The following is a 25262-nucleotide window of genomic DNA, read 5'->3' on the forward strand; positions in this document are numbered from 1 at the left end:
CAGTACACATGGGACCCCAGTACCCCAGAGCCCAGACTCACATGGGACCCCAGACCCAGACTCACATGGGACCCCCAGTACCCCAGAGCCCAGACTCACATGGGACCCCAGTACCCCAGAGCCCAGACTCACATGAGGTTCTCCTGGCCTTCGGCCTCGCACTTCAGATGGATGTCGTCAGTGGGATACACCACATACGTCTCAGGTGACTGCTCCGTGATGACTGGAGGCATGGTCCCTGCAAGAGAGGGGACATGGAGAGAAGTGAGACTGTAAGAGTGAAGGGGAGAGAGAGAGAGAGAGAGAGAAGAGAGAGAGAGAAATAGAGAGAGAGACAGAGAGAAAGAGAGAAAGAGAGAGAAATAGAGAGAGAGACAGGGAGAGAGACAACTTTACATGTAGGGGCTCATTTATAGATTCACAAAGGGCACTTTACATGTAGGGGCTGATGTATAGATCCACAAAGGACACTTTACATGTAGGGACTCATTTATAGATCCACAAAGAACACTTTACGTATAGGGGCTCATTTATAGATCCACAAAGGACATTCTACATGTCGGGGCTCATTTATAGATTCACAAAGGGCACTTTACATGTAGGGGCTGATGTATAGATCCACAAAGGACACTTTACATGTAGGGACTCATTTATAGATCCACAAAGGACATTCTACATGTTGGGGCTCATTTATAGACTCACAAAGGACATTCTACATGTCGGGGCTCATTTATAGATCCACAAAGGACACTTTACATGTAGGGACTCATTTATAGATCCACAAAGGACATTCTACATGTCAGAGCTCATTTATAGATCCACAAAGGATACTTTACATGTAGGGGCTCATTTATAGATCCACAAAGGACACTTTACATGTAGGGGCTCATTTATAGATTCACAAAGGGCGCTTTACATGTAGGGGCTCATTTATAGATTCACAAAGGGCACTTTACATGTAGGGGCTGATGTATAGATCCACAAAGGACACTTTACATGTAGGGGCTCATTTATAGATTCACAAAGGGCACTTTACATGTAGGGGCTGATGTATAGATCCACAAAGGACACTTTACATGTAGGGACTCATTTATAGATCCACAAAGGACACTTTACATGTAGGGACTCATTTATAGATCCACAAAGGACACTTTACATGTAGGGGCTCATTTATAGATTCACAAAGGACATTCTACATGTCGGGTTCATTTATAGATTCACAAAGGGCATTCTACATGTCGGGGCTCATGTATAGATCCACAAAGGACATTCTACATGTCGGGGCTCATTTATAGATTCACAAAGTACACTTTACTTGTAGGGACTCATTTACAGGTTCACAAAGGACATTCTACATGTCGGGGCTCATTTATAGTTCCACAAAGGACATTCTACATGTCGGGGCTCATTTATAGACTCACAAAGGACATTCTACATGTCGGGGCTCATTTATAGTTCCACAAAGGACATTCTACATGTCGGGGCTCATTTATAGATTCACAAAGGACACTTTACGTGTAGGGACTCATTTATAGATCCACAAAGTACAATCTACATGTCGGGCTCATTTATAGATCCACAAAGGACATTTTACATGTCGGGGCTCATTTATAGATACACAAAGGACATTCTACATGACGGGGCTCATTTATAGATCCACAAAGGACATTCTACATGTCGGGGCTCCTTTATAGATCCACAAAGTAGATTCTACATGTCGGGGCTCATTTATAGATCCACAAAGGACACTTTACTTGTAGGGACTCATTTACAAGTTCACAAAGGGCACTCTATGCGTGTGGACACTCATTAATGGTTCCTCACAGGATACATTACATGAATGGACTCATTTATAGGTTCACAAAGGACATTAAACGTGTAGAGGTTCATTCATGGGTTTGCTCAGGGGTGTAGCCCTCTTTAAAGAGGCGTGTCTTCAGCGCCTTTGTTGTAACAGCTGAGGTTCATTGTTGGAGGCAGGATTCAGCCAGGAAGCGCTCTGTGCCAGTTTTCTCGGGCCGGGTTGCCAGTGTGCCCTGGTCTGGTTAGGAGTTTGCAGGGCTCGCTTTCCTGGCAGTACAAGTAATGTACAATCTTCCTCCTGGCATGGAAGTTGGCGACAAGACTGGTACAATCTGCCTTCTTGGAGTGCGCTTCCCCCCAGGCTCCACCCCTAGATGTCCTCTCTCTCTCTCTCGGCTACTGATTGGGCATCAGTCCCAGTGGTGCCAACCCTGAATATCCCAGTCTCGGGCCTGCTGCACGCATGGACACCTGGCGGGCAGGGCCTTGGCACGTCATTGTGGCAGAGATGGGCACAGTGGCGCTGAGGGACTTGGCAGCGCATCACGCCGAGGACACGGCGCGGCTGTGCCCGCTGCCAGGCTGAAAGACCATCTCCACATCACCAGACTCCAGGCGGCTGCAGACAGCATGCCAATGAGGTGCCGGGGTGGCGCAGGCTGGGCGCGGTGCCCTTGGCACATCAAGGCTGCTTCTGCCCACACCGCAGAACCCGCCCTGCTCTGCCACTCAAGGGGCCGCTATGGACAGAGTGACCAACCGGAAGCATAGAAGGTGGCAGGAATCAGGAAACACACGGGGGTGGTCGTCGAGGGGGGGTGCGGCAGAGGGCACCTGTGCCAGAGGGACCACAGAGGGGGAGTCAAACGGTAAAAGAGATCAGGGTCGTAAGAGTGGCTGATAGTTGGAGGGGGAGGGGGAAGCTAAGACAGAAACAGGAAGATAGACTGGAGAGAAAGACGAAGGTGGATGGGATGTGAGAAAAATCCCTGGGTCCAGAGAACAGATTTGGGAGAAACAGGGGAGAAAGATGCAAAGTGAGAGATGAAGGGAGGGTGGCAGAGGAGGGAGGGGGAGAAGGAGGCTGGGAGAGGACGGGGATGAAGAGAGAGGTAGAACGAGGTGGGAAGAAAGGGGAGTAAGACCGAGAGCAGCGAGAGAAGAAAAGAGTAAGCGAGGTGAAGGGAAAAAGAGGGTCACATCAGGGCTTTAAGTGGGCCGGGTCTCACCAGTGCTGAGCTCCAGCAGTTTTTGAAAGGGGGACTCAAAGCCGGTCTCAATCAGGCTACGTTTTGTGCCCTGGCACATGTGTGCGCTGCTCACACTGCTCACTTCTCACTAGTAGAGAAGTTACGGCATGATGTCATACCAGGTGAGCGTTGTAGGGAAAGGTAAACTCCTTTAAAGAGTCATTTTTTCACTGGATTTGCCTTCTCTTTTTGAAACTCAGGCGCAGCAACATTGTCCTGGTGTCACCAGGGCTTTAACACCTTCGCTTCGGCAGCAATTCTGCCGCAGCGCTAGGGGGGCGCGCGCCGCTCCCATGCTCGTGACGGAATCGCACCATCATGAGCCTCGGGCGCGCTGTGCTTGTGACGGAGCGGTTCCGTCAGGGTCCCGCCCGCTCAATAGAACGCGCCGCACAGGCACGAAATCAGTGCCGCGCAGGCACGCCGAGCGGGACGTGATGGAACCGCTCCGTCACCAGCACAGCGCGACCGAGGCTGGTGACGGAGTGGTTCCGTCACCAGCATGGAAGAGGCTAAGTGGAAGCTTTTTCACTATTATATACAAGCCAAAGTTGTTGCTGATTTATCTTATCGATACAAAAGGGGATGATGGAATCAAACACTCACCCCCAGTCAACTGATCTGGGTTTAATCCATCACCATTCTTTAGCCGACTCAGCCACCCCATTTCAGACACGGCTATATGCAAATCAGTCTGACCCTGTGCCTCATGGGAACAGTCCAGCCCGAACTGCCAAGCCATGTCTTCCATGGACCGGAAACAAGCATCCTGGGACCGGTTTCGGATTCATAATCCTCATCACCCAGGCTATCTTGAATCCAGTGGCCAAGTGAGCAAGGGACTCACGTCTGAGCATACCCTGCCACACTTAGGGCGAACAAAGCGATACAAAAGGGGATGATGGACAGAGCGTTTGAGCAAATCAAACACTCACCCCCAGTCAACTGATCTGGGTTTAATCCATCACCATTCTTTAGCCCACTCAGCCACCCCATTTCAGACATGGCTATATGCAAATCAGTCTGACCCTGTGCCTCATGGGAACAGTCCAGCCCGAACTGCCAAGCCATGTCTTCCATGGACCAGAAACAAGCATCCTGGGACCGGTTTCGGATTCATAATCCTCATCAGCCAGGCTATCTTGAATCCAGTGGCCAAGTGAGCAAGGGACTCACGTCTGAGCATACCCTGCCACACTTAGGGCGAACAAAGCCAGTGCCTAACCCAGGGTGGTGTGGAGTGCAAAAAAACGATGGATTTAGGCCAAGATCCTTGTACTGGGGTGAATGTATGACATTGTTCTACATTCTGTCCATCAACTGTGTTTTTTGCAATTTTCACCCCGAGTGGGCTGGGTATGCTCAGACGTGAGTCCCAGGCTCTCCACACCACTGGAGTCAAGCTATCCAGGCTGATGAAGGCTGATAGCCAGAAACCGGTCCTTGGATGCTTGATTCCGGTCTGGGAAAGACATGGCTTGGTAGTTCGGACTGGACTGTTCCCATGAGGCACAGGGTCAGAGCTGATTTGCATACAGCCAGTGCCTAACCCAGGGTGGTGTGGAGTGCAAAAAAACGATGGATTTAGGCCCAGATCCTTGTACTGGGGTGAATGTATGACATTGTTCTACATTCTGTCCATCAACTGTGTTTTTTGCAATTTTCACCCCGAGTGGGCTGGGTATGCTCAGATGTGAGTCCCAGGCTCTCCACACCACTGGAGTCAAGCTATCCAGGCTGATGAAGGCTGATAGCCAGAAACCGGTCCTTGGATGCTTGATTCCGGTCTGGGAAAGACATGGCTTGGTAGTTCGGACTGGACTGTTCCCATGAGGCACAGGGTCAGAGCTGATTTGCATATAGCCAGTGCCTAACCCAGGGTGGTGTGGAGTGCAAAAAAATGATGGATTTAGGCCCAGATCCTTGTACTGGGGTGAATGTATGACATTGTTCTACATTCTGTCCATCAACTGTGTTTTTTGAAATTTTCACCCCGAGTAGGCTGGGTATGCTCAGACGTGAGTCCCAGGCTCTCCACACCACTGGAGTCAAGCTATCCAGGCTGATGAAGGCTGATAGCCAGAAACCGGTCCTTGGATGCTTGATTCCGGTCTGGGAAAGACATGGCTTGGTAGTTCGGACTGGACTGTTCCCATGAGGCACAGGGTCAGAGCTGATTTGCATATAGCCGGTGCCTCACACAGGGTGGTGTGGAGTGCAAAAAAACGATGGATTTAGGCCCAGATTCTTGTACTGGGGTGAATGTATGACATTGTTCTACATTCTGTCCATCAACTGTGTTTTTTGCAATTTTCACCCCTAGTGGGCTGGGTATGCTCAGACGTGAGTCCCAGGCTCTCCACACCACTGGAGTCAAGCTATCCAGGCTGATGAAGGCTGATAGCCAGAAACCGGTCCTTGGATGCTTGATTCCGGTCTGGGAAAGACATGGCTTGGTAGTTCGGACTGGACTGTTCCCATGAGGCACAGGGTCAGAGCTGATTTGCATATAGCCAGTGCCTAACCCAGGGTGGTGTGGAGTGCAAAAAAATGATGGATTTAGGCCCAGATCCTTGTACTGGGGTGAATGTATGACATTGTTCTACATTCTGTCCATCAACTGTGTTTTTTGAAATTTTCACCCCGAGTAGGCTGGGTATGCTCAGACGTGAGTCCCAGGCTCTCCACACCACTGGAGTCAAGCTATCCAGGCTGATGAAGGCTGATAGCCAGAAACCGGTCCTTGGATGCTTGATTCCGGTCTGGGAAAGACATGGCTTGGTAGTTCGGACTGGACTGTTCCCATGAGGCACAGGGTCAGAGCTGATTTGCATATAGCCGGTGCCTCACACAGGGTGGTGTGGAGTGCAAAAAAACGATGGATTTAGGCCCAGATTCTTGTACTGGGGTGAATGTATGACATTGTTCTACATTCTGTCCATCAACTGTGTTTTTTGCAATTTTCACCCCTAGTGGGCTGGGTATGCTCAGACGTGAGTCCCAGGCTCTCCACACCACTGGAGTCAAGCTATCCAGGCTGATGAAGGCTGATAGCCAGAAACCGGTCCTTGGATGCTTGATTCCGGTCTGGGAAAGACATGGCTTGGTAGTTCGGACTGGACTGTTCCCATGAGGCACAGGGTCAGAGCTGATTTGCATATAGCCGGTGCCTCACCCAGGGTGGTGTGGAGTGCAAAAAAACGATGGATTTAGGCCCAGATTCTTGTACTGGGGTGAATGTATGACATTGTTCTACATTCTGTCCATCAACCGTGTTTTTTGCAATTATCACCCCGAGTGGGCTGGGTATGCTCAGACGTGAGTCCCAGGCTCTCCACACCACTGGAGTCAAGCTATCCAGGCTGATGAAGGCTGATAGCCAGAAACCGGTCCTTGGATGCTTGATTCCGGTCTGGGAAAGACATGGCTTGGTAGTTTGGACTGGACTGTTCCCATGAGGCACAGGGTCAGAGCTGATTTTCATATAGCCAGTGTCTAACCCAGAGTGCAAAAAAACTATGGATTTAGGCCCAGATCCTTGTACTGGGGTGAATGTATGACATTGTTCTACATTCTGTCCATCAACTGTGTTTTTTGCAATTTTCACCCCGAGTGGGCTGGGTATGCTCAGACGTGAGTCCCAGGCTCTCCACACCACTGGAGTCAAGCTATCCAGGCTGATGAAGGCTGATAGCCAGAAACCGGTCCTTGATACTTGATTCCGGTCTGGAAAAGACATGGCTTGGTAGTTCGGACTGGACTCTTCCCATGAGGCACAGGGTCAGAGCTGATTTGCATGTAGCCAGTGCCTAACCCAGGGTGGTGTGGAGTGCAAAAAAACGATGGATTTAGGCCAAGATCCTTGTACTGGGGTGAATGTATGACATTGTTCTACATTCTGTCCATCAACTGTGTTTTTTGCAATTTTCACCCTGAGTGGGCTGGGTATGCTCAGACGTGAGACCCAGGCTCTCCACACCACTGGAGGCAAGCTATCCAGGCTGATGAAGGCTGATAGCCAGAAACCGGTCCTTGGATGCTTGATTCCGGTCTGGGAAAGACATGGCTTGGTAGTTCGGACTGGACTGTTTCCATGAGGCACAGGGTCAGAGCTGATTTGCATATAGCCAGTGCCTAACCCAGGGTGGTGTGGAGTGCAAAAAAACGATAGATTTGGGCCCAGGTCCTTGTACTGGGGTGAATGTATGACATTGTTCTACATTCTGTCCATCAACTGTGTTTTTTGCAATTTTCACCCCTAGTGAGCTGGGTATGCTCAGACGTGAGTCCCAGGCTCTCCACACCACTGGAGTCAAGCTATCCAGGCTGATGAAGGCTGATAGCCAGAAACCAGTCCTTGGATGCTTGATTCCGGTCTGGGAAAGACATGGCTTGGTAGTTCGGACTGGACTGTTCCCATGAGGCACAGGGTCAGAGCTGATTTGCATATAGCCAGTGCCTAACCCAGGGTGGTGTGGAGTGCAAAAAAATGATGGATTTAGGCCCAGATCCTTGTACTGGGGTGAATGTATGACATTGTTCTACATTCTGTCCATCAACTGTGTTTTTTGCAATTTTCACCCTGAGTGGGCTGGGTATGCTCAGACGTGAGACCCAGGCTCTCCACACCACTGGAGGCAAGCTATCCAGGCTGATGAAGGCTGATAGCCAGAAACCGGTCCTTGGATGCTTGATTCCGGTCTGGGAAAGACATGGCTTGGTAGTTCGGACTGGACTGTTCCCATGAGGCACAGGGTCAGAGCTGATTTGCATATAGCCAGTGCCTAACCCAGGGTGGTGTGGAGTGCAAAAAAACGATGGATTTGGGCCCAGGTCCTTGTACTGGGGTGAATGTATGACATTGTTCTACATTCTGTCCATCAACTGTGCTTTTTGCAATTTTCACCCCTAGTGAGCTGGGTATGCTCAGACGTGAGTCCCAGGCTCTCCACATCACTGGAGTCAAGCTATCCAGGCTGATGAAGGCTGATAGCCAGAAACCAGTCCTTGGATGCTTGATTCCGGTCTGGGAAAGACATGGCTTGGTAGTTCGGACTGGACTGTTCCCATGAGGCACAGGGTCAGAGCTGATTTGCATATAGCCAGTGCCTAACCCAGGGTGGTGTGGAGTGCAAAACAACGATGGATTTAGGCCCAGATCCTTGTACTGGGGTGAATGTATGACATTGTTCTACATTCTGTCCATCAACTGTGTTTTTTGCAATTTTCACCCCGAGTGGGCTGGGTATGCTCAGACGTGAGTCCCAGGCTCTCCACACCACTGGAGTCAAGCTATCCAGGCTGATGAAGGCTGATAGCCAGAAACCGGTCCTTGGATGCTTGATTCCGGTCTGGGAAAGACATGGCTTGGTAGTTCGGACTGGACTGTTCCCATGAGGCACAGGGTCAGAGCTGATTTGCATATAGCCAGTGCCTAACCCAGGGTGGTGTGGAGTGCAAAAAAACGATGGATTTAGGCCCAGATCCTTGTACTGGGGTGAATGTATGACATTGTTCTACATTCTGTCCATCAACTGTGTTTTTTGTAATTTTCACCCCGAGTGGGCTGGGTATGCTCAGACGTGAGTCCCAGGCTCTCCACACCACTGGAGTCAAGCTATCCAGGCTGATGAAGGCTGATAGCCAGACACCGGTCCTTGGATGCTTGATTCCGGTCTGGGAAAGACATGGCTTGGTAGTTCAGACTGGACTGTTCCCATGAGGCACAGGGTCAGAGCTGATTTGCATATAGCCAGTGCCTAACCCAGGGTGGTGTGGAGTGCAAAAAAAACGATGGATTTAGGCCCAGATCCTTGTACTGGGGTGAATGTATGACATTGTTCTACATTCTGTCCATCAACTGTGTTTTTTGCAATTTTCACCCCGAGTGGGCTGGGTATGCTCAGACGTGAGTCCCAGGCTCTCCACACCACTGGAGTCAAGCTATCCAGGCTGATGAAGGCTGATAGCCAGAAACCGGTCCTTGGATGCTTGATTCCGGTCTGGGAAAGACATGGCTTGGTAGTTCGGACTGGACTGTTCCCATGAGGCACAGGGTCAGAGCTGATTTGCATATAGCCAGTGCCTAACCCAGGGTGGTGTGGAGTGCAACAAAAGGATGGATTTAGGCCCAGATCCTTGTACTGGGGTGAATGTATGACATTGTTCTACATTCTGTCCATCAACTGTGTTTTTTGCTGATTTATCTTATGCAAGTAATTTATTTATGTATTTTTGTGTACTTGTAAAGTGCCCAAATCACCCCCAAAGGGGTATCTCCGTGCTACGGTAGACGAGCGGAAGTTGATTAGAAGAGTTCCGTTTTAAGGAAGTTGATTAGAAGAGTTCCGTTTTAAGGAGCCTTCTAAATAGAAGGTAATCTGTGCATTTCCGAAGATGAGTAGGGAGATGACTCCAGTAGAATGGGGCTTGGAGGGAGAAGGCCTTCCCACCCAGGCGTGTTTTTTTGAAACACGGGACAAGGAGTGAAGATTTAGCTCCTGAGCGCAGGGGTCTGAGTGGCTGAAATGGACTGAGTTTTTCGGCAAGATAGCCAGGACCTTTACCATTTAATGCTTTGTGCACAATGCAGCATATCTTAAATTTGACCCGTTTCGAACTGGAAGCCAGTGGACCCGTTGTAAGGAGGGAGAGAGGCAGTTCTGGGTGAAATTTGCGAATTTGCGGTCCGTGAAATCCGCAAATTTGCGATTTTTATTTTGCGTGTTAGCGGGACTTTTTGCGTGTTCCTGGGGCTTTTTGCGTGTTCGCGGGATTTTTTCAGCACGGCTACCGCGAGGTTACCTATGCGGTCGTACATGGGCTAGTTGCATGCTCGCGTTGTGCAATTGCGTGTTCACATCCATTTTTGCGTGCTCGCGGACAAAAAGTCTCGCGACCAAGCAAAAAAATCCGAAAGCTTGCAAATTGCGAATTTTTTGACAAATTCGCGCGATTCACAGAACACGAATTTGTCAAAAATTCACAAATTCCGCGAGCAAAATGGATTTTACGCCCATGCTTATTTGAGACAAGGCTGGCTGCGGTGTTTTGAACTACTTGCAGTCCACTCAGAGAGGACTCACCGGCTGAGATCAGGAGAGCATTGCAGTAGTCCAGGCGGCTTAGCACCAGGAGGAGTGTTTTCCATACGGTTAAAGGGAGAAAGGGAAAGGCCTTACATGTGGAAGCATGATCCCACCGGAGCTGTGACACGCTCTCATGGTAAGTTTCTGGTCCAAGTTTATGCCCAGGTTTTGAACCACAGTCTTAGAAAAAAAAATCCAGTACTTGTATAACGCACGAATCACCCCCGAAGGGGTATCTCGGTGCTGGGGGCCGTTGGGAAGATTAAGCGAGCTATTGCCCAGAGTCGCATGGTGCTGGGCTAACCTGCCGCCGGAGCCGGGGATCGAATCGTGATCCCCAGCGTCCATCGTAAGTCGCCCTGGCCACGGTGCCAGACCGCTTCCAAACCGGGGAGTCGCCTAGCTCAGACGGCCACCATTCTGGGGACCAGAGCATGGGTGTATCTCCAAGCAATATTATCTCGGTTTTCCCGACGTTAGGCTGAGGGAAATTATTCCTCAGCCAGGTCATGATTGCAGTCATACCTTCCGAGAAGGCAGTCTGGGCATTGTAAGAGTGATGCCAGTAACAGCTGGGTGTCATCGGCATAGGAGATTGGTGTGAAGCTCAGCTTTCTAAGCAATCCAGCTAGGAACTCCGGCTTCCATTGTCAACCATTGACAAAGCCAATAGTCTTTACTTGTTGCAAGTGTAATGTTACTTGTTATATTATATATCTGGATGCAATGACAGAAACAGCAAAATACAAGTCGGGCAGCACACTATGCTAAGCACAGATTTTCAGCTTATGTCTTTTTGAGCCACACCCTTAATTACAGTGGCCACGCCCCTATGAGAGACCCCTCCCATTTTTTTCATCGCACTTAAAGTCCTGGGTAACATTGAGAAAGAGGGAGAAGGGGGTGGGAGAAAAAGAGTTCAAGATACTGGGAAGGAAGAGACTATGGGAAGAGAGAGAGAGAGGCACGGGTGATGGTGAGATAGAACAAAGGAGAGAGAAGAGGTGGAAGAGAAAAGGAGGGCGGCAGAAAGTGCAGCTGACGAGTGCGACAGAGATGGGGGGAGGAGGGGAGATGGGATGGGAAAGAGAGAGGGGGAGGAGGGGCGAAAGAAGCGGGAAGGGGAATAACAGAGAGGGAGGAAGGAGAAAGAGCGGGAGGGAGGGCTAGAGGGAGAAAGAGAAACATGAGAGAAAGAGAGCGAGCATGGGAGAGAATGAGAGAGGAAGAAAGACTGGGAGGAAAGTGGAATGAGTAGAAAGAACTGGGAGAGCGATGAAGTGTGGAACTGTAAGAAAGAGAAAGAGAGGAGGAGAGAAGGAACAAGCAAGAGGGAGACAAGGAGGGCAGGATAGCAGGGCTCAGGAAGGGAGTCTGTGGAAGTGAAAGAGAAGAAAGGGCGAGAGTGAGTGAAAAGGGGGAGACATGGAAAGGGAAGGAAAGAAGAAAGACTACAAACAAGAAAGAGGGAACAAGAGAAGAAGGTGGCATGGGAGAAAACAAGAGTCGGAGGGGTGCTGAGGGAGACAACGATGGAAGAAAAGAGAGTAGAGAGAAAGGAGAGGACGGGGAAAAAGAAGAGAGAGAGAGAGTGCGAGTGCCTAAGAGAGGCGCGAAGGGACAACAGAGAAAAAGAAGACGTGAAGAAAAGAAAGAAAGAAAGAAAGAAGAAAGAAAGAAAGAAAGAAAGAAAGAAAGAGAGAAAGAGAGAGATGCGCACGACTCCAATACGGCTCGATGTTAGAGATCAAAAGGGAAAGAAAAACAAATACAAATAGAGGAGGCGGGAGAGGGAGGGCTGGAGGGAGCTGGAGAGAGAGAGATTAGTAGATAGGGAGGGAGGAGAGGAAGAGACAGAAGACAGACTGTGGAGACTACGAGAGAAAGGAGGCAGAGGAGTGAGATGGACGGAAGACAACGAGGAGACCGAAGGAGGGAAGGAGAGAGAGAAAGTGTCAGAGAAGGAAGGCTCCAGAGAGGGGCACAGTGCAGCGGTGTATGATGTAACCCCCCCCCCCCGTACACCCACCCCCCGCCCCCTCCCCCCTCCCTTCCACCTCAAACACACACAAAGGAAGGGGGGGCTGGGGCCCAGAGGGGCCCCTGTGCAGAGCAGAACGGAGGGGCCACAGACACCACTGGAGGGAGACACAGGGGGGGGGTGCAGAGACTTACGGTTCGGCCATTTATCTGGGGTCCGAGGAGGCATGAGGAGAGAGCAGAAGAGAGGGTTAGACAGCAGCAGAGCAAGCAGCAGCAGCACAGAGCATGAGTGCACAGCAGCAGCACAGAGCATGAGTGCACAGCAGGCGACACAGTGAGTTCATTAGTGCAAAAGGAGGGTCTAACCATAGCAGCAGAGACACACAGGGCACATTAACAAAACTAGCGCGATGAGACAGTCCAGTCTTACAGCAGCTAATAAACAAAGAGCTCGTTATTACAAAGTCTCAGCAGCAGTTAATACAGAGTCATCGCATTAGTGCAAAGAGCCGGTCTAATCATAGCAGCAAAGATACACACAGGGCACATTAATGACACCAGTGCAACGAGCCACTCTAGTCTCAGCAGCCTTTAATAAACAGAGAACCCATTAAAGCAAAGTCTCAGCAGCAGTTAATACAGGGTAAGCTCATTAGTGCAAAGAGCCGGTCTAATCATAGCAGCAAAGATACACACAGAGCACATTAATGACACCAGTGCAACGAGCCACTCTAGTCTCAGCAGCATTTAATACAGGGTAAGCTCATTAGTGCAAAGAGCAGGTCTAACCATAGCAGCAGAGATACACAGAGCTCATTAACAAAACTAGCGCGATAATAAACAAAGAGCTCATTATTGCAAAGACTCAGCAGCAGTTAATACAGAGTCATCGCATTAGTGCAAAGGGCCCGTCTAATCATAGCAGCAGAGACACACAGGGCACATTAATGACACTAGTGTAACGAGCCACTCTAGCCTCAGCAGCAATTAATATACAGAGTAATCTGATAAGTGCAAAGGGCCGGTCTAATCATAGCAGCAGAGATAGACACAGAGCGCATTAATGACACTAGTGCAATGAGCCACTCTAGCCTCAGCAGCAATTAATATACAGAAAACTCATTAACGCAAAGTCTCAGCAGCAGTTAATACAGAGTCATCGCATTAGTGCAAAGAGACGGTCTAACCATAGCAGCAGAGACACACACACAGCACATTAATGAACCTAGTGCAACGAGCCACTCTAGTCTCAGCAGCAGTTAATACAGAGTAATCTCATTAGTACAAAGAGCTGGTCTAATCATAGCAGCAGAGATAGTCACAGAGCACATTAATGACACTAGTGCAACGAGCCACTCTAGTCTCAGCAGCAATTAATATACAGAAAACTCATTAACGCAAAGTCTCAGCAGCAGTTAATACAGAGTCGTCACATTAGTGCAAAGGGATGGTCTAATCATAGCAGCAGAGATACACACAGAGACCATTAATGAACCTAGTGCAACGAGTCACTCTAGTCTCAGCAGCAGTTAATATACAGAAAACTCGTTATTGAAAAGTCTTAACAGCAGTTATTACAGAGTAATCTCATTAGTGCTAAGAACCAGTATAATCATAGCAGCAGATATACACACAGAGCGCATTAACGACACAGGTGCAAGAAGTCACTCTGGTCTTAGCAGCAGTTATTACAGAGTGAGCTCATTAGTGCAAAGGGCCGGTCTAATCATAGCAGCAGAGATACACATTGAGCACATTAACGACACTAGTGCCACCAGACACTCTAGTCTTAGCAGCAATTAGGCAATTAGTGAATAGAGAACTCAATTCTGCAAAGTCTTGACAGCAGTTAATACAGAGAATTCTCGTTAGTGCAAAGGGCCCTTGTAATCATACCAACAGTAATACACCCAGGGCTCATTAGTGAATTTCGTGCAACGAGCCACTTTAGTCTTAGCAGCACTTAATAAACAGAAAACTCATTAATGCAAAGTCTCAGCAGCAGTTATTACAGAGTGAGTTCATTAGTGCAAAGGGCGGGTCTAATCATAGCAGCAGAGATACAGACAGAGCACATTAACGACACTAGTGCAATCAGACACTCTAGTCTTAGCGGCAGTTAATTAACAGAAAACTCATTAATGCAAAGTCTCAGCAGCAGTTATTACAGAGTGAGCTCATTAGTGCAAAGAGCCAGTATAATCATAGCAGCACGCAGTACACAGAGTTCATTAACAACACTGGTACAAGAAGTCACTCTAGTCTTAGCAGCAGTTATTACAGAGTCTTCGCATTAGTGCAAAGGGCCGGTCTAATCATAGCAGCAGAGATAGACACAGAGCACATTAACGACACTAGTGCAATCAGACACTCTAGTCTTAGCGGCAGTTAATTAACAGAGAACTCATTAATGCAATGTCTCAATAGCAGTCATTACAGAGTAAGCTCGTTAGTGCAAAGGGATGGTCTAATCATAGCAGCAGAGATACACACAGAGCACATTAACGACACTAGTGCCAACAGACCCCCCTTTTGTACCGCTTTTGGCCGCCATAAGTGTGGCAGTTTATGCTCAGACGTGAGTCCCTTGCTCACTTGGCCACTGGATTCAAGCAAGCCTGAAGACGGCTGTAATGCCAGAAACCGGTCCTCGGAAGCTTGTTTCCGGTCCAGGGAAGGCATGTCTTGGCAGTTCGGGCTGGACTGTTCCCATGAGGCACAGGGTCAGACTGATTTGCATATGGCCATGTCTGAACTGGGGTGGCAGAGTTGGCTAAAGAACGGTGATGGATTAAACCCAGATCTTTTGACTGGGTGTGAGTGTTTGATTGGTTCAGATGCTCCGTCCATCACCACCCCCTTTTGTACCGGGCTAATCATAGCAGCAGAGAGACACACAGAGCTCATTAACAACACTAGTCCTACCAGACACTCTAGTCTTAGCAGCAGTTAATAAATAGAGAGCTCATTAATGCAAAGTCTCAGCAGCAGTTATTACAGAGTGAGCTCATTAGTGCAAAGGGCGGGTCTAATCATAGCAGCAGAGATACACACAGAGCCCGTTAACGATACTAGTGCAACCAGACATTCTAGTCTTAGCAGCAGTTAATTAACAGGGAACTCATTAATGCAATGGCTCAATAGCAGTTATTACAGAGTAAGCTCGTTAGTGCAAGGGGCCGGTCTAATCATAGCAGCAGAGATAGACACAGAGCTCATTAACAACACTAGTGCTACCAGACACTCTAGTCTTAGCGGCAGTTAATTAACAGGGAACTCATTAATGCAAAGTCTCAGCAGCAGTTATTACAGAGTAAGCTCGTTAGTGCAAGGGGCCGGTCTAATCATAGCAGCAGAGATAGACACAGAGCTCATTAACAACACTAGTGCTACCAGACACTCTAGTCTTAGCGGCAGTTAATTAACAGGGAACTCATTAATGCAGTCTCAGCAGCAGTTATTACAGAGTGAGCTCATTGGTGCAAAGGCCCGGTCTAATCATAGGAGCAGATATACACACAGAGCCCATTAACGACACTAGTGCCACCAGACACTCTTTTCTTAGCGGCAGTTAATTAACAGAGAACTCATTAATGCAAAGTCTCAGCAGCAGTTATTACAGAGTGAGCTCATTAGTGCAAAGGACCGGTCTAATCATAGCAGCACAGATACACACAGAGCCCATTAACAACACTAGTGTAACGAGCCGCTCTAGTCTTAGCAGCAGTTAATTAACAGAGAACCCATTAATAAAAAAGTCTCAGCAGCAGTTATTCCAGAGTAAGCTCATTAATGCAAAGTCTCAGCAGCAGTTATTACAGAGTGAGCTCATTAGTGCAAAGGGCGGGTCTAATCATAGCAGCAGAGATACACACAGAGCCCGTTAACGATACTAGTGCAACCAGACACTCTAGTCTTAGCAGCAGTTAATTAACAGAGAACTCATTAATGCAAAGTCTCAGCAGCAGTTATTACAGAGTGAGCTCATTAGTGCAAAGGGCCGGTCTAACCATAGCAGAAGAGATACACACAGAGGACATTAACGACACTAGTGCCACCAGACACTCTAGTCTTAGCGGCAGTTAATTAACAGAGAACTCATTAATGCAAAGTCTCAGCAGCAGTTATTACAGAGTAAGCTTGTTAATGCAAAGGGCTGGTCTAATCATAGCAGCAGAGATACACACAGAGCACATTAACGACACTAGTGCCACCAGACACTCTAGTCTTAGCGGCAGTTAATTAACAGAGATCTCATTAATGCAAAGTCTCAGCAGCAGTTATTACAGAGTGAGCTCATTAGTGCAAAGGGCGGGTCTAATCATAGCAGCAGAGATACACACAGAGCCCATTAACGACACTAGTGCCACCAGACACTCTAGTCTTAGCAGCAGTTAATTAACAGAGAACTCATTAATGCAGTCTCAGCAGCAGTTATTACAGAGTGAGCTCATTAGTGCAAAGGGCGGGTCTAATCATAGCAGCAGAGATACACACAGAGCCCATTAACGACACTAGTGCCACCAGACACTCTAGTCTTAGCAGCAGTTAATTAACAGAGAGCTCATTATTGCAAAGTCTCAGCAGCAGTTATTACAGAGTAAGCTCGTTAGTGCAAGGGGTCGGTCTAATCATAGCAGCAGAGATACACACAGAGCACATTAATGACACTAGTGCCACCAGACACTCTAGTCTTAGCTACAGTTAATTAACAGAGAACTCATTAATGCAAAGTCTCAGCAGCAGTTATTACAGAGTAAGCTCGTTAGTGCAAGGGGCCGGTCTAATCATAGCAGCAGAGATACTCACAGGGCACATTAATGAACCTAGTGCCACCAGACACTCTAGTCTCAGCAGCAGTTAATTAACAGAGAGCTCATTAATGCAAAGTCTCAGCAGCAGTTATTACAGAGTAAGCTCGTTAGTGCAAGGGGCCGGTCTAATCATAGCAGCCGAGATACTCACAGAGCACATTAACGACACTAGTGCAACGAGCCAGTCTTATCTCAGCAGCAATTAATATACAGAAAATTCATTAACGCAAAGTCTCAGCAGCAGTTAATAGAGTCATCTCATTGGTGCAAAGGGCCGGTCTAATCATAGCAGCAGAGATACACACAGAGCACATTAATGACACTAGTGCCACCAGACACTCTAGTCTTAGCAGCAGTTAATTAACAGAGAACTCATTAATGCAAAGTCTCAGCAGCAGTTATTACAGAGTAAGCTCGTTAATGCAAGGGGTCGGTCTAATCATAGCAGCAGAGATACACACAGAGCACATTAATGACACTAGTGCCACCAGACACTCTAGTCTTAGCTACAGTTAATTAACAGAGAACTCATTAATGCAAAGTCTCAGCAGCAGTTATTACAGAGTAAGCTCGTTAATGCAAGGGGCCGGTCTAATCATAGCAGCAGAGATACACACAGAGCACATTAACGACACTAGTGCCACCAGACACTCTAGTCTTAGCGGCAGTTAAGAGTCAATAATCAGGATGTTTTTCACCGAGGGGTTCTGAGTGACATCTAATAGACAACGAGAGTTAAGCTCAAGTTGCCTATAATGTCTCTCAGAACCCCGAGGTGAAAAAGATCCCCGTGATTTTACCCATCTATAATTCTATGTATCAATGGCCCCCCAAAAATCATCCGCCACTGCTTTCAACTGCTACACAGTGGCAATGGAGGAATGGGGGCGCCATACATATCATGGGATTTGTTATGTATCCCTCTTCTGAAGGTTAAAGCAAAAGAACTTACCCGACATCCTAAACCAACCCTCCACCTTCCTTACCTTCCTTATCCCTCCTGCAGCGGTGCGTTCTGTTTTCAGCCAAAGCAGAAAAGCAGCGCCACGCTAACAGGCTCTCAGAGCGCGCGGTCACCTGCCAGGATGGACCCTATGACATTACTAAGTCTGGGTGGTGAACTCTGCTCCGCTCGCCGAGTTTTCCACACTCCACGTTACGCGGAGCTTGTGGAGTTCCTAAAAACTCTGCCTTGCAGAGCGGAGTTTCTTCCCCACTCACGTTAGTCAATGTCAAGTTGGCGACTGTGAGCGAGGAAAATCCACCGCCCGGCAAGATTTTTCCTTGTTCGCAATCGTCACCATCAAGTTGGCGAGCGCAAGCTTGGAAATCAACCTCCCGGTGAGATTTCTTAAGGCAGGTGGTGAGATTTATTTATTTATTTATTTATTTATTTATTTAATTTATATAGCGCGTTATAACCACCGGGGTCTCTAAGCGCTGTTTGTCCAGGTTATGTAGTGGGGTTCAGTATTTACTTGATCTTGACACCACCTCTAGAGGCTGCTCCATGCTTGCTTGAACAGTGCAGTTTTTAACTTTTTTCTGAAGGATAACAAATTGCTTTCCTTCCTTAGCTCTGGGGCCAGTTTGTACCATAAAGCTGGGAGTGTGTTGGAGATTTCTCATTGCGAGTGGTCACGTATGCTTGCGTCAGCTCGCGTTGAGACACCGCTTGTACGCGGTGAGAAAGCTGCAGCTCGAGTCAAAATCTACTTGAATGGCAGAAAGGAAGCAGTGCCCGCTTGAACTGTGCATGGTGCCGTTCACGATGTGCGGACAAGCACCTGACACTGAAAATCACAGCGAACGGCATTTATCTAATGCACTCCACTGCTCGCGGAGCTCCGCATAGCGCAGCAGTTTTTTTTATGCACTTTGCGGCTTCGACATCACAGCAGTGGGTAACAAGTTTAGTTATCAACTGTTGCTACGAAGGACCTCTTAAGTATTTTGGGGGCCCCGGGCCAAATGTATTTTGGGTCCCTTGTTGGGAACAGCATTGAATTTATGATCCAGTTTCAGCTCTTTCACGCCCTCTTTGGCCAGGTCACTGACACTGCACAGGCACACACGTCTACGTGTGTTTACGTCTAATATTCAGGGATAGTGATGTGTGTTTGCAATTGTGTACCACAGCAGCAGCTCACTAATACTATTGCAAATAACCTCGGTCACACCCTCCCACTTCTCACCTGCGAGGTCTTGCTTTGATGTAAAATAGAGGTTTTTTATGCATGTTGCATGAAACATAAACACACTTCTCTGCAACCTCTCTGTAATAGATTCTCACACATCAGCCACATTAAAAATAAACTAAAGGAAAACGGTATTTAAAACAATCCCTTTAAGAATGATTCAAACTCACAAGGACAGGAGACTCTGCAGAACAGAGCTGGCTCTGCCAAGGGGCCCTGGGTTGGGGCTCACTTTATCCAAGCCTTAAAACATTGCTGATCAAAATAATTTGCTACAAAGAGCTGCAGTTCATCTACTCATTACTAGGTGTCCCTCACGAGTCAAATGCAAAAGCATTGAAATTATTACATCAAGCTGCAGTTCAACTAGTCGTTGCTAGGTGTCCCAGTTGAACTGCAGCTCTTTGTAGAATTATTTTGATATTGGATACTATATTATTCACTGCTAATCTTGTCCCATAATGCTTTGCAGGGCCTTTGGTTGGGATTGTATTTTTGCCCATAACTGTGCTTGGGGTGGTCCTAAGAGGATGGGACCTCCACCGAATCGTTCAGCATGATATGCTCTTAGTGTTCAAAGCATCTGCTTGGTTCTCTCCCTAGGTTAGGGAGGATCCCAAAATCATCACCTCTCTAACTGCTTGCAAAATTTTCATTTTCACTTTTGTGAAATGACTACATGCAGTTTAGCATGTAAAGACAGAGATACTTGTTATTTTACCAAAAGAATATACAGCCCACCCTTAAAAATTACACACAATGCAAATCTATCATTCAGCACTGTATTTTAGCATGAAATGTGCCCACATACCAATTTTTGATGGAGGACGCAGTTCATGCAAAAAATATGCTATGGAAAAAGTGTTTTGCTGTTCCTGAATGTCCAATTACACAATGAGGCATAATGGCATAACTTCAGGAATTTTGTAAAAAAAAGTATTAGGCAAAATACCCCAAAGGATGCAAATTATTCCAGTATAATTTAATTTTTGCACAGGCCTAGTATGAATCCAAAATGCCCCTGTGCAGCTGCAGCGTCTGTAGACTTCTGGCCTTTTCCTCTACAAATTCCCACCCTTTTCAATATGTTTCCCAGAGGCCTTTACGCCAGCGACCTCCCAGGAGCCAGGTGTGGGCTCGGCTAAGCAAATCTGAGGAAGACCCCAAGGTCTGATCATTTCAACATCCAAGGGATGGGAGTGGGTGACCCCCTCTACTCCCCGGCTGGAGGACGTGCCGACTCAAACCAGCTGGGTACAGCCCTGCGCTGTACCTGATGGGAGATGCCTACTGACTCCCATTGGAAATCCAGTGTGGTTCCCACGTAAGCATCGTTTTCCCAAAAGATGCACATGTGTGCGAGAATGCATGTGTGTGAGAGGATGCATTTGTGTGCGAGGATGCATGTGGGTGCAAGGATGCATGTGTGTGCAAGGATGCATGTGGGTGCAAGGATGCATGTGTGTGCAAGGATGCATGTGGGTGCAAGGATGCATGTGGGTGCAAGGATGCATGTGGGTGCAAGGATGCATGTGGGTGCAAGGATGCATGTGGGTGCAAGGATGCATGTGTGTGCAAGGATGCATGTGTGTGCAAGGATGCATGTGGGTGCAAGGATGCATGTGGGTGCAAGGATGCATGTGGGTGCAAGGATGCATGTGGGTGCAAGGATGCATGTGGGTGCAAGGATGCATGTGTGTGCAAGGATGCATGTGTGTGCAAGGATGCATGTGGGTGCAAGGATGCATGTGGGTGCAAGGATGCATGTGTGTGAGAGGATGCATTTGTGTGCGAGGATGCATGTGTGTGCAAGGATGCATGTGTGTGCAAGGATGCATGTGTGTGCAAGGATGCATGTGGGTGCAAGGATGCATGTGGGTGCAAGGATGCATGTGGGTGCAAGGATGCATGTGTGTGCAAGGATGCATGTGGGTGCAAGGATGCATGTGGGTGCAAGGATGCATGTGTGTGAGAGGATGCATTTGTGTGCGAGGATGCATGTGGGTGCAAGGATGCATGTGTGTGCAAGGATGCATGTGGGTGCAAGGATGCATGTGGGTGCAAGGATGCATGTGGGTGCAAGGATGCATGTGTGTGAGAGGATGCATTTGTGTGCAAGGATGCATGTGTGTGCAAGGATGCATGTGTGTGCAAGGATGCATGTGTGTGCAAGGATGCATGTGGGTGCAAGGATGCATGTGGGTGCAAGGATGCATGTGGGTGCAAGGATGCATGTTTGTGCAAAGATGGATGCATGTTTGTGCAAGAATGCATGTGTGTGCGAGTGTGCATGTGGGTGCAAGGATGCATGTGTGTGCAAGGATGTATGTGTGTGCGAGGATGCATGTGGGTGCAAGGATGCGTGTGTGTGCGAGGATGCATGTGGGTGCATGCAAGGATGCATGGGTGTGCAAGGATGCATGGGTGTGCAAGGATACATGTGTGTGCAAGGATGCATGTGTGTGTAAGGATGCATGTGTGTGTGAGGATGCATGTGTGTGCGAGGATGCATGTGGGTGCAAGGATGCATGTGTGTGCAAGGATGCATGTGTGTGCGAGGATGCATGTGGGTGCAAGGATGCATGTGTGTGTAAGGATGCATGTGTGTGCTAGGATGAATGTGGGTGCAAGGATACATGTGGGTGCAAGGATGCATGTGTGTGCAAGGATGCATGTGTGTGCAAGGATGCATGTGGGTGCAAGAATGCATGTGTGTGCAAGGATGCATGTGTGTGCATGCAAGGATGCATGTGTGTGTGCAAGGATGCATGGGTGTGCAAGGATGCATGGGTGTGAGAGGATGCATGGGTGTGCGAGGATGCATGGGTGTGCAAGGATACATGTGTGTGCAAGGATGCATGTGTGTGCAAGGATGCATGTGTGGGCAAGGATGCGTGTGTGTGCAAGAATGCATGTGTGTGCAAGGATGCATGTGTGTGCATGCAAGGATGCATGTGTGTGCAAGGATGCATGGGTGTGCAAGGATGCATGGGTGTGAGAGGATGCATGGGTGTGCGAGGATGCATGGGTGTGCAAGGATACATGTGTGTGCAAGGATGCATGTGTGTGCAAGGATGCATGTTTGTGCAAGGATGCATGTGTGTGCAAGGATGGATGCATGTGTGTGCAAGGATGCATGTGTGTGCAAGGATGCATGTGGGTGTGATGATGCATGTGTGTGCGAGGATGCATGTGGGTGCAAGGATGCATATGTGTGTAAATGTAAATGTCATGTCAAAGGTCCTTATCACCACAAGGTCTCAAGGCGCTTGCTTTGAGAACCCGTCCTGGCTTTTTCCCTGTGAGATAACCCGTACTGGGCATCCCCAAGATGAAAGCCAGGCATCCAGCCGCGGGGGGGCCGTAGTGGAGATTAAGCAAGCTATTGCCCAGAGTTGCAGAGTGTGAACCCGTGATTCGAGTAGGCACCGAAGCGAGAATTATCGAGTCCGTGGACATTTGGGCTCAAGACCCTGCCGCGTTGGGAATTGAACCCTGGTCCCGGGTCTGACCTCTGTTTCAGGGTCTGCCTCCTCTAACCAGTGAGCCACACTTCTGCAAGGATTCATGTGTGTGCAAGGATGCATGTGTGTGCAAGGATGCATGTGTGTGGGGAGATGGGTGCATGTTTGTGCAAGAATGCATGTTGTGAGTGTGCACATTATGGAGCCTCTGATTGTCAAAGACCCCTGCATTACTCCCTACGGAAGCCTGCTTCTCCTCCATGTTGTACAATGATTATCATGGTTCATCTATGGTAGGCCCACTGGATTTACATGCTGTTTCAGCCGCAACATTTTCTGCATAATTATGGATTTGATGCATTTCTCACATAGTCCATCATCTGCAAAAAAAATGTTTCCAGCTCAAACGGATCAAAAAATACTAAAAACGGAGCAACGCATGTTTCATGCAGTGGAAGAACCTTCACATAGGTTGACTGATCACTTTCCTGCTGCTTATTGCTGTATTAGGGTGTTAAAATCATACTACTGCAGTGAAACCTTTGCCCAGCTAGTGTTAATATGTGTAAAAACTAAAAAGAATCATGAGAATCGCATATTGTGCTGTATTATGCCATTACAGGTAGATGCATCAAGCATTTTAGCGAGCGCAAACGGTGCGAATCGCTAAATTCTGCCGTTTGCGCCCGCAAAAATGGCATTTGCGATGCATCAAGGGTTCATGCACTCGCAATTTAAGAATTCGCAAATAATTGCGAGTTCTTAAATTGCGATTGCATTTAAGGAATCGCAATTTGCGATTCCTTAAATGCAATGCATGAACCATTCCAAGATTGCGAATTCGCAATCTGGGGCCGCTTTTTACCGCGAAGTCATACTACGTGGTAAATAGCAAAAACGTAGAATTATGCACCTTAGTGCATTTTTCTAAGTTGTATATTACACACACACATGTCCTTGGGACATGTGCGTGCGCAACACCAGTGAACACTGCCATTTCAGACACCCTGGCACCCTTGAAATTGCGGCACATTTGCGATTCGCTAATTGCTAAATGCAAATTAGGAATGACTCCCCATTCATTCCTATGGGCCTTTGCCCATAGGAATGAATGGGGAGTCATTCCTAATTTGCGATTCGCAATTAGCGAATCGCAAATAAGGAATCAGTAGAAATCACAAATAATATTGTGATTCCTACATGCATCCCGTTTTGCGAGTCTTTAATTGTGAATCCTTAAAATTCGCTATTAAGGACTCGCAAAACATAACTTTGATGCATCTGGGGGATAGTTTGCTCTTTCTTGCTGCATAATTTCATCAACACAGCCACATATTTGCTTCTTCTTTGCCGCATAATTCCAGTGCCCCTGCTCTAGGGACAGCAAGAGTTTTCTTTGTTCCCCATGGCCTCTTAAAATTCTCCAAATCCTGTTTCTTGCAGTCACGTGTTTGAGATTCGGAGGTAGATGCACACAAAGCTGCCAGCCTGGCCAGAGACAGCAGGGGGCAGTGTCCTGAGAACAAAGTACAGGAACAGACGACAATCCTGGCTTCAACCGACTGCCTCCCGACCAAGACTTCTGGAGATCGATGACTACAAGCCGGCTCTGGCAAGTTTCCAAAGTTTTGGGTGGAGGACAGGAAGATTCTGACAAAGCCCGCCAGACTTGGGAATGTAAGCTGGTGCTTCTCAGGACATGGGACAGAGCCTCTAAGACCCCAGGGCCTCCTGCTTTCAACAAGCTTGTGGACAACCTCTGTCCGAGCCCACTGCCCACTGCCCGCTTTCCTTCCTTCCCAAGGAAGCTGTCTGAGGGACAAAGTGTGCTCAATCCCCTTGGTCCTTGGGTCCATGGATCTCAGGACTTTATGTCCATTGGATGTCTGAACTGGGGTGGTGAAGTGAGCTAAAGAACGATGATGGATTCAACCCAGATCTGTGACTGGGGGCGAGGGTCTGAAAAGTGTCAGCACTCCGTCCATCATCTCCTTGTGTTTGCATTGTACACCAGACAATGCTTGTTGCATGAGGACAGGACCCTGGTACCAAAAAAGAGAGACTTTTAGAAAATTACATTTTACAAGGTATCCATCTTGGAGCAGTGAACTACCTGGAGGGATTGTTACCACTGCAAAGGAGCCATGACACTTTATTAGGCACACAGGGGCTCCCAGGTATTCATATACCTTTGGATATTTTACTCCTTCTTGGTTATCCCATGGTTCTTTATTCTTAACCACATCCGCGCTAGCGGTTTTCCCGCTGTGCACTGAAGTTTTGTAAATACCGCGTTACATGTCGAGCTCAGCTCGTCATGAGCGTACGAGAGGTGTACCTCATGACGAGCTGAGCTCGTCATCAGCGTGGAAGGGGTTAAAGGCCTTCCCACGATTCCAAAATGATCCCCAAACCTATAAGGACCTCTTGGCAACATATGTTTTCAGGGGAGACCAGTCGTTTCACAGTTGCCATCTTAAAATGTCCAGAGCGTTCCTTACTTTCACCACGTGGCCCATTAGCACCCACAGAAACCCTGAAAAAACTGGTCAGACCTATGAAAACCAAAGAGCCACCAAAAAGTGATTCTAACAGCAACTGGCCAATTAAAAGGGGGTGGCTTAAATAGATCTCTTGTAAAATACATCTTGGAAATCACACT

The 25262-nt window shown here is 48.0% G+C and overlaps 1 protein-coding gene across 2 annotated transcripts in view; it reads right to left on the minus strand.

The window, feature by feature from the left end:
- Positions 1 to 25262, minus strand: part of L1CAM (L1 cell adhesion molecule) — a 699580-nt gene that overhangs the window by 151119 nt on the left and 523199 nt on the right. The window contains exons 1-2 of one of the 2 annotated variants that reach the window (XM_078664586.1): positions 12317 to 12325; positions 133 to 238 (exon numbers count right to left, since the gene is read on the minus strand). In XM_078664586.1, coding sequence (XP_078520712.1) covers positions 133 to 233 — 101 coding nt within the window. In that variant the 5' untranslated portion in view covers positions 234 to 238; positions 12317 to 12325. Of the gene's footprint in view, positions 1 to 132; positions 239 to 12316; positions 12326 to 25262 lie in introns of those variants that run through there. The other variant, XM_078664585.1, reaches the window with a different exon arrangement.

Source organism: Lissotriton helveticus, chromosome 10 (genome assembly GCF_964261635.1).
Source record: "Lissotriton helveticus chromosome 10, aLisHel1.1, whole genome shotgun sequence".
Classification (NCBI taxonomy): domain Eukaryota; kingdom Metazoa; phylum Chordata; class Amphibia; order Caudata; family Salamandridae; genus Lissotriton; species Lissotriton helveticus.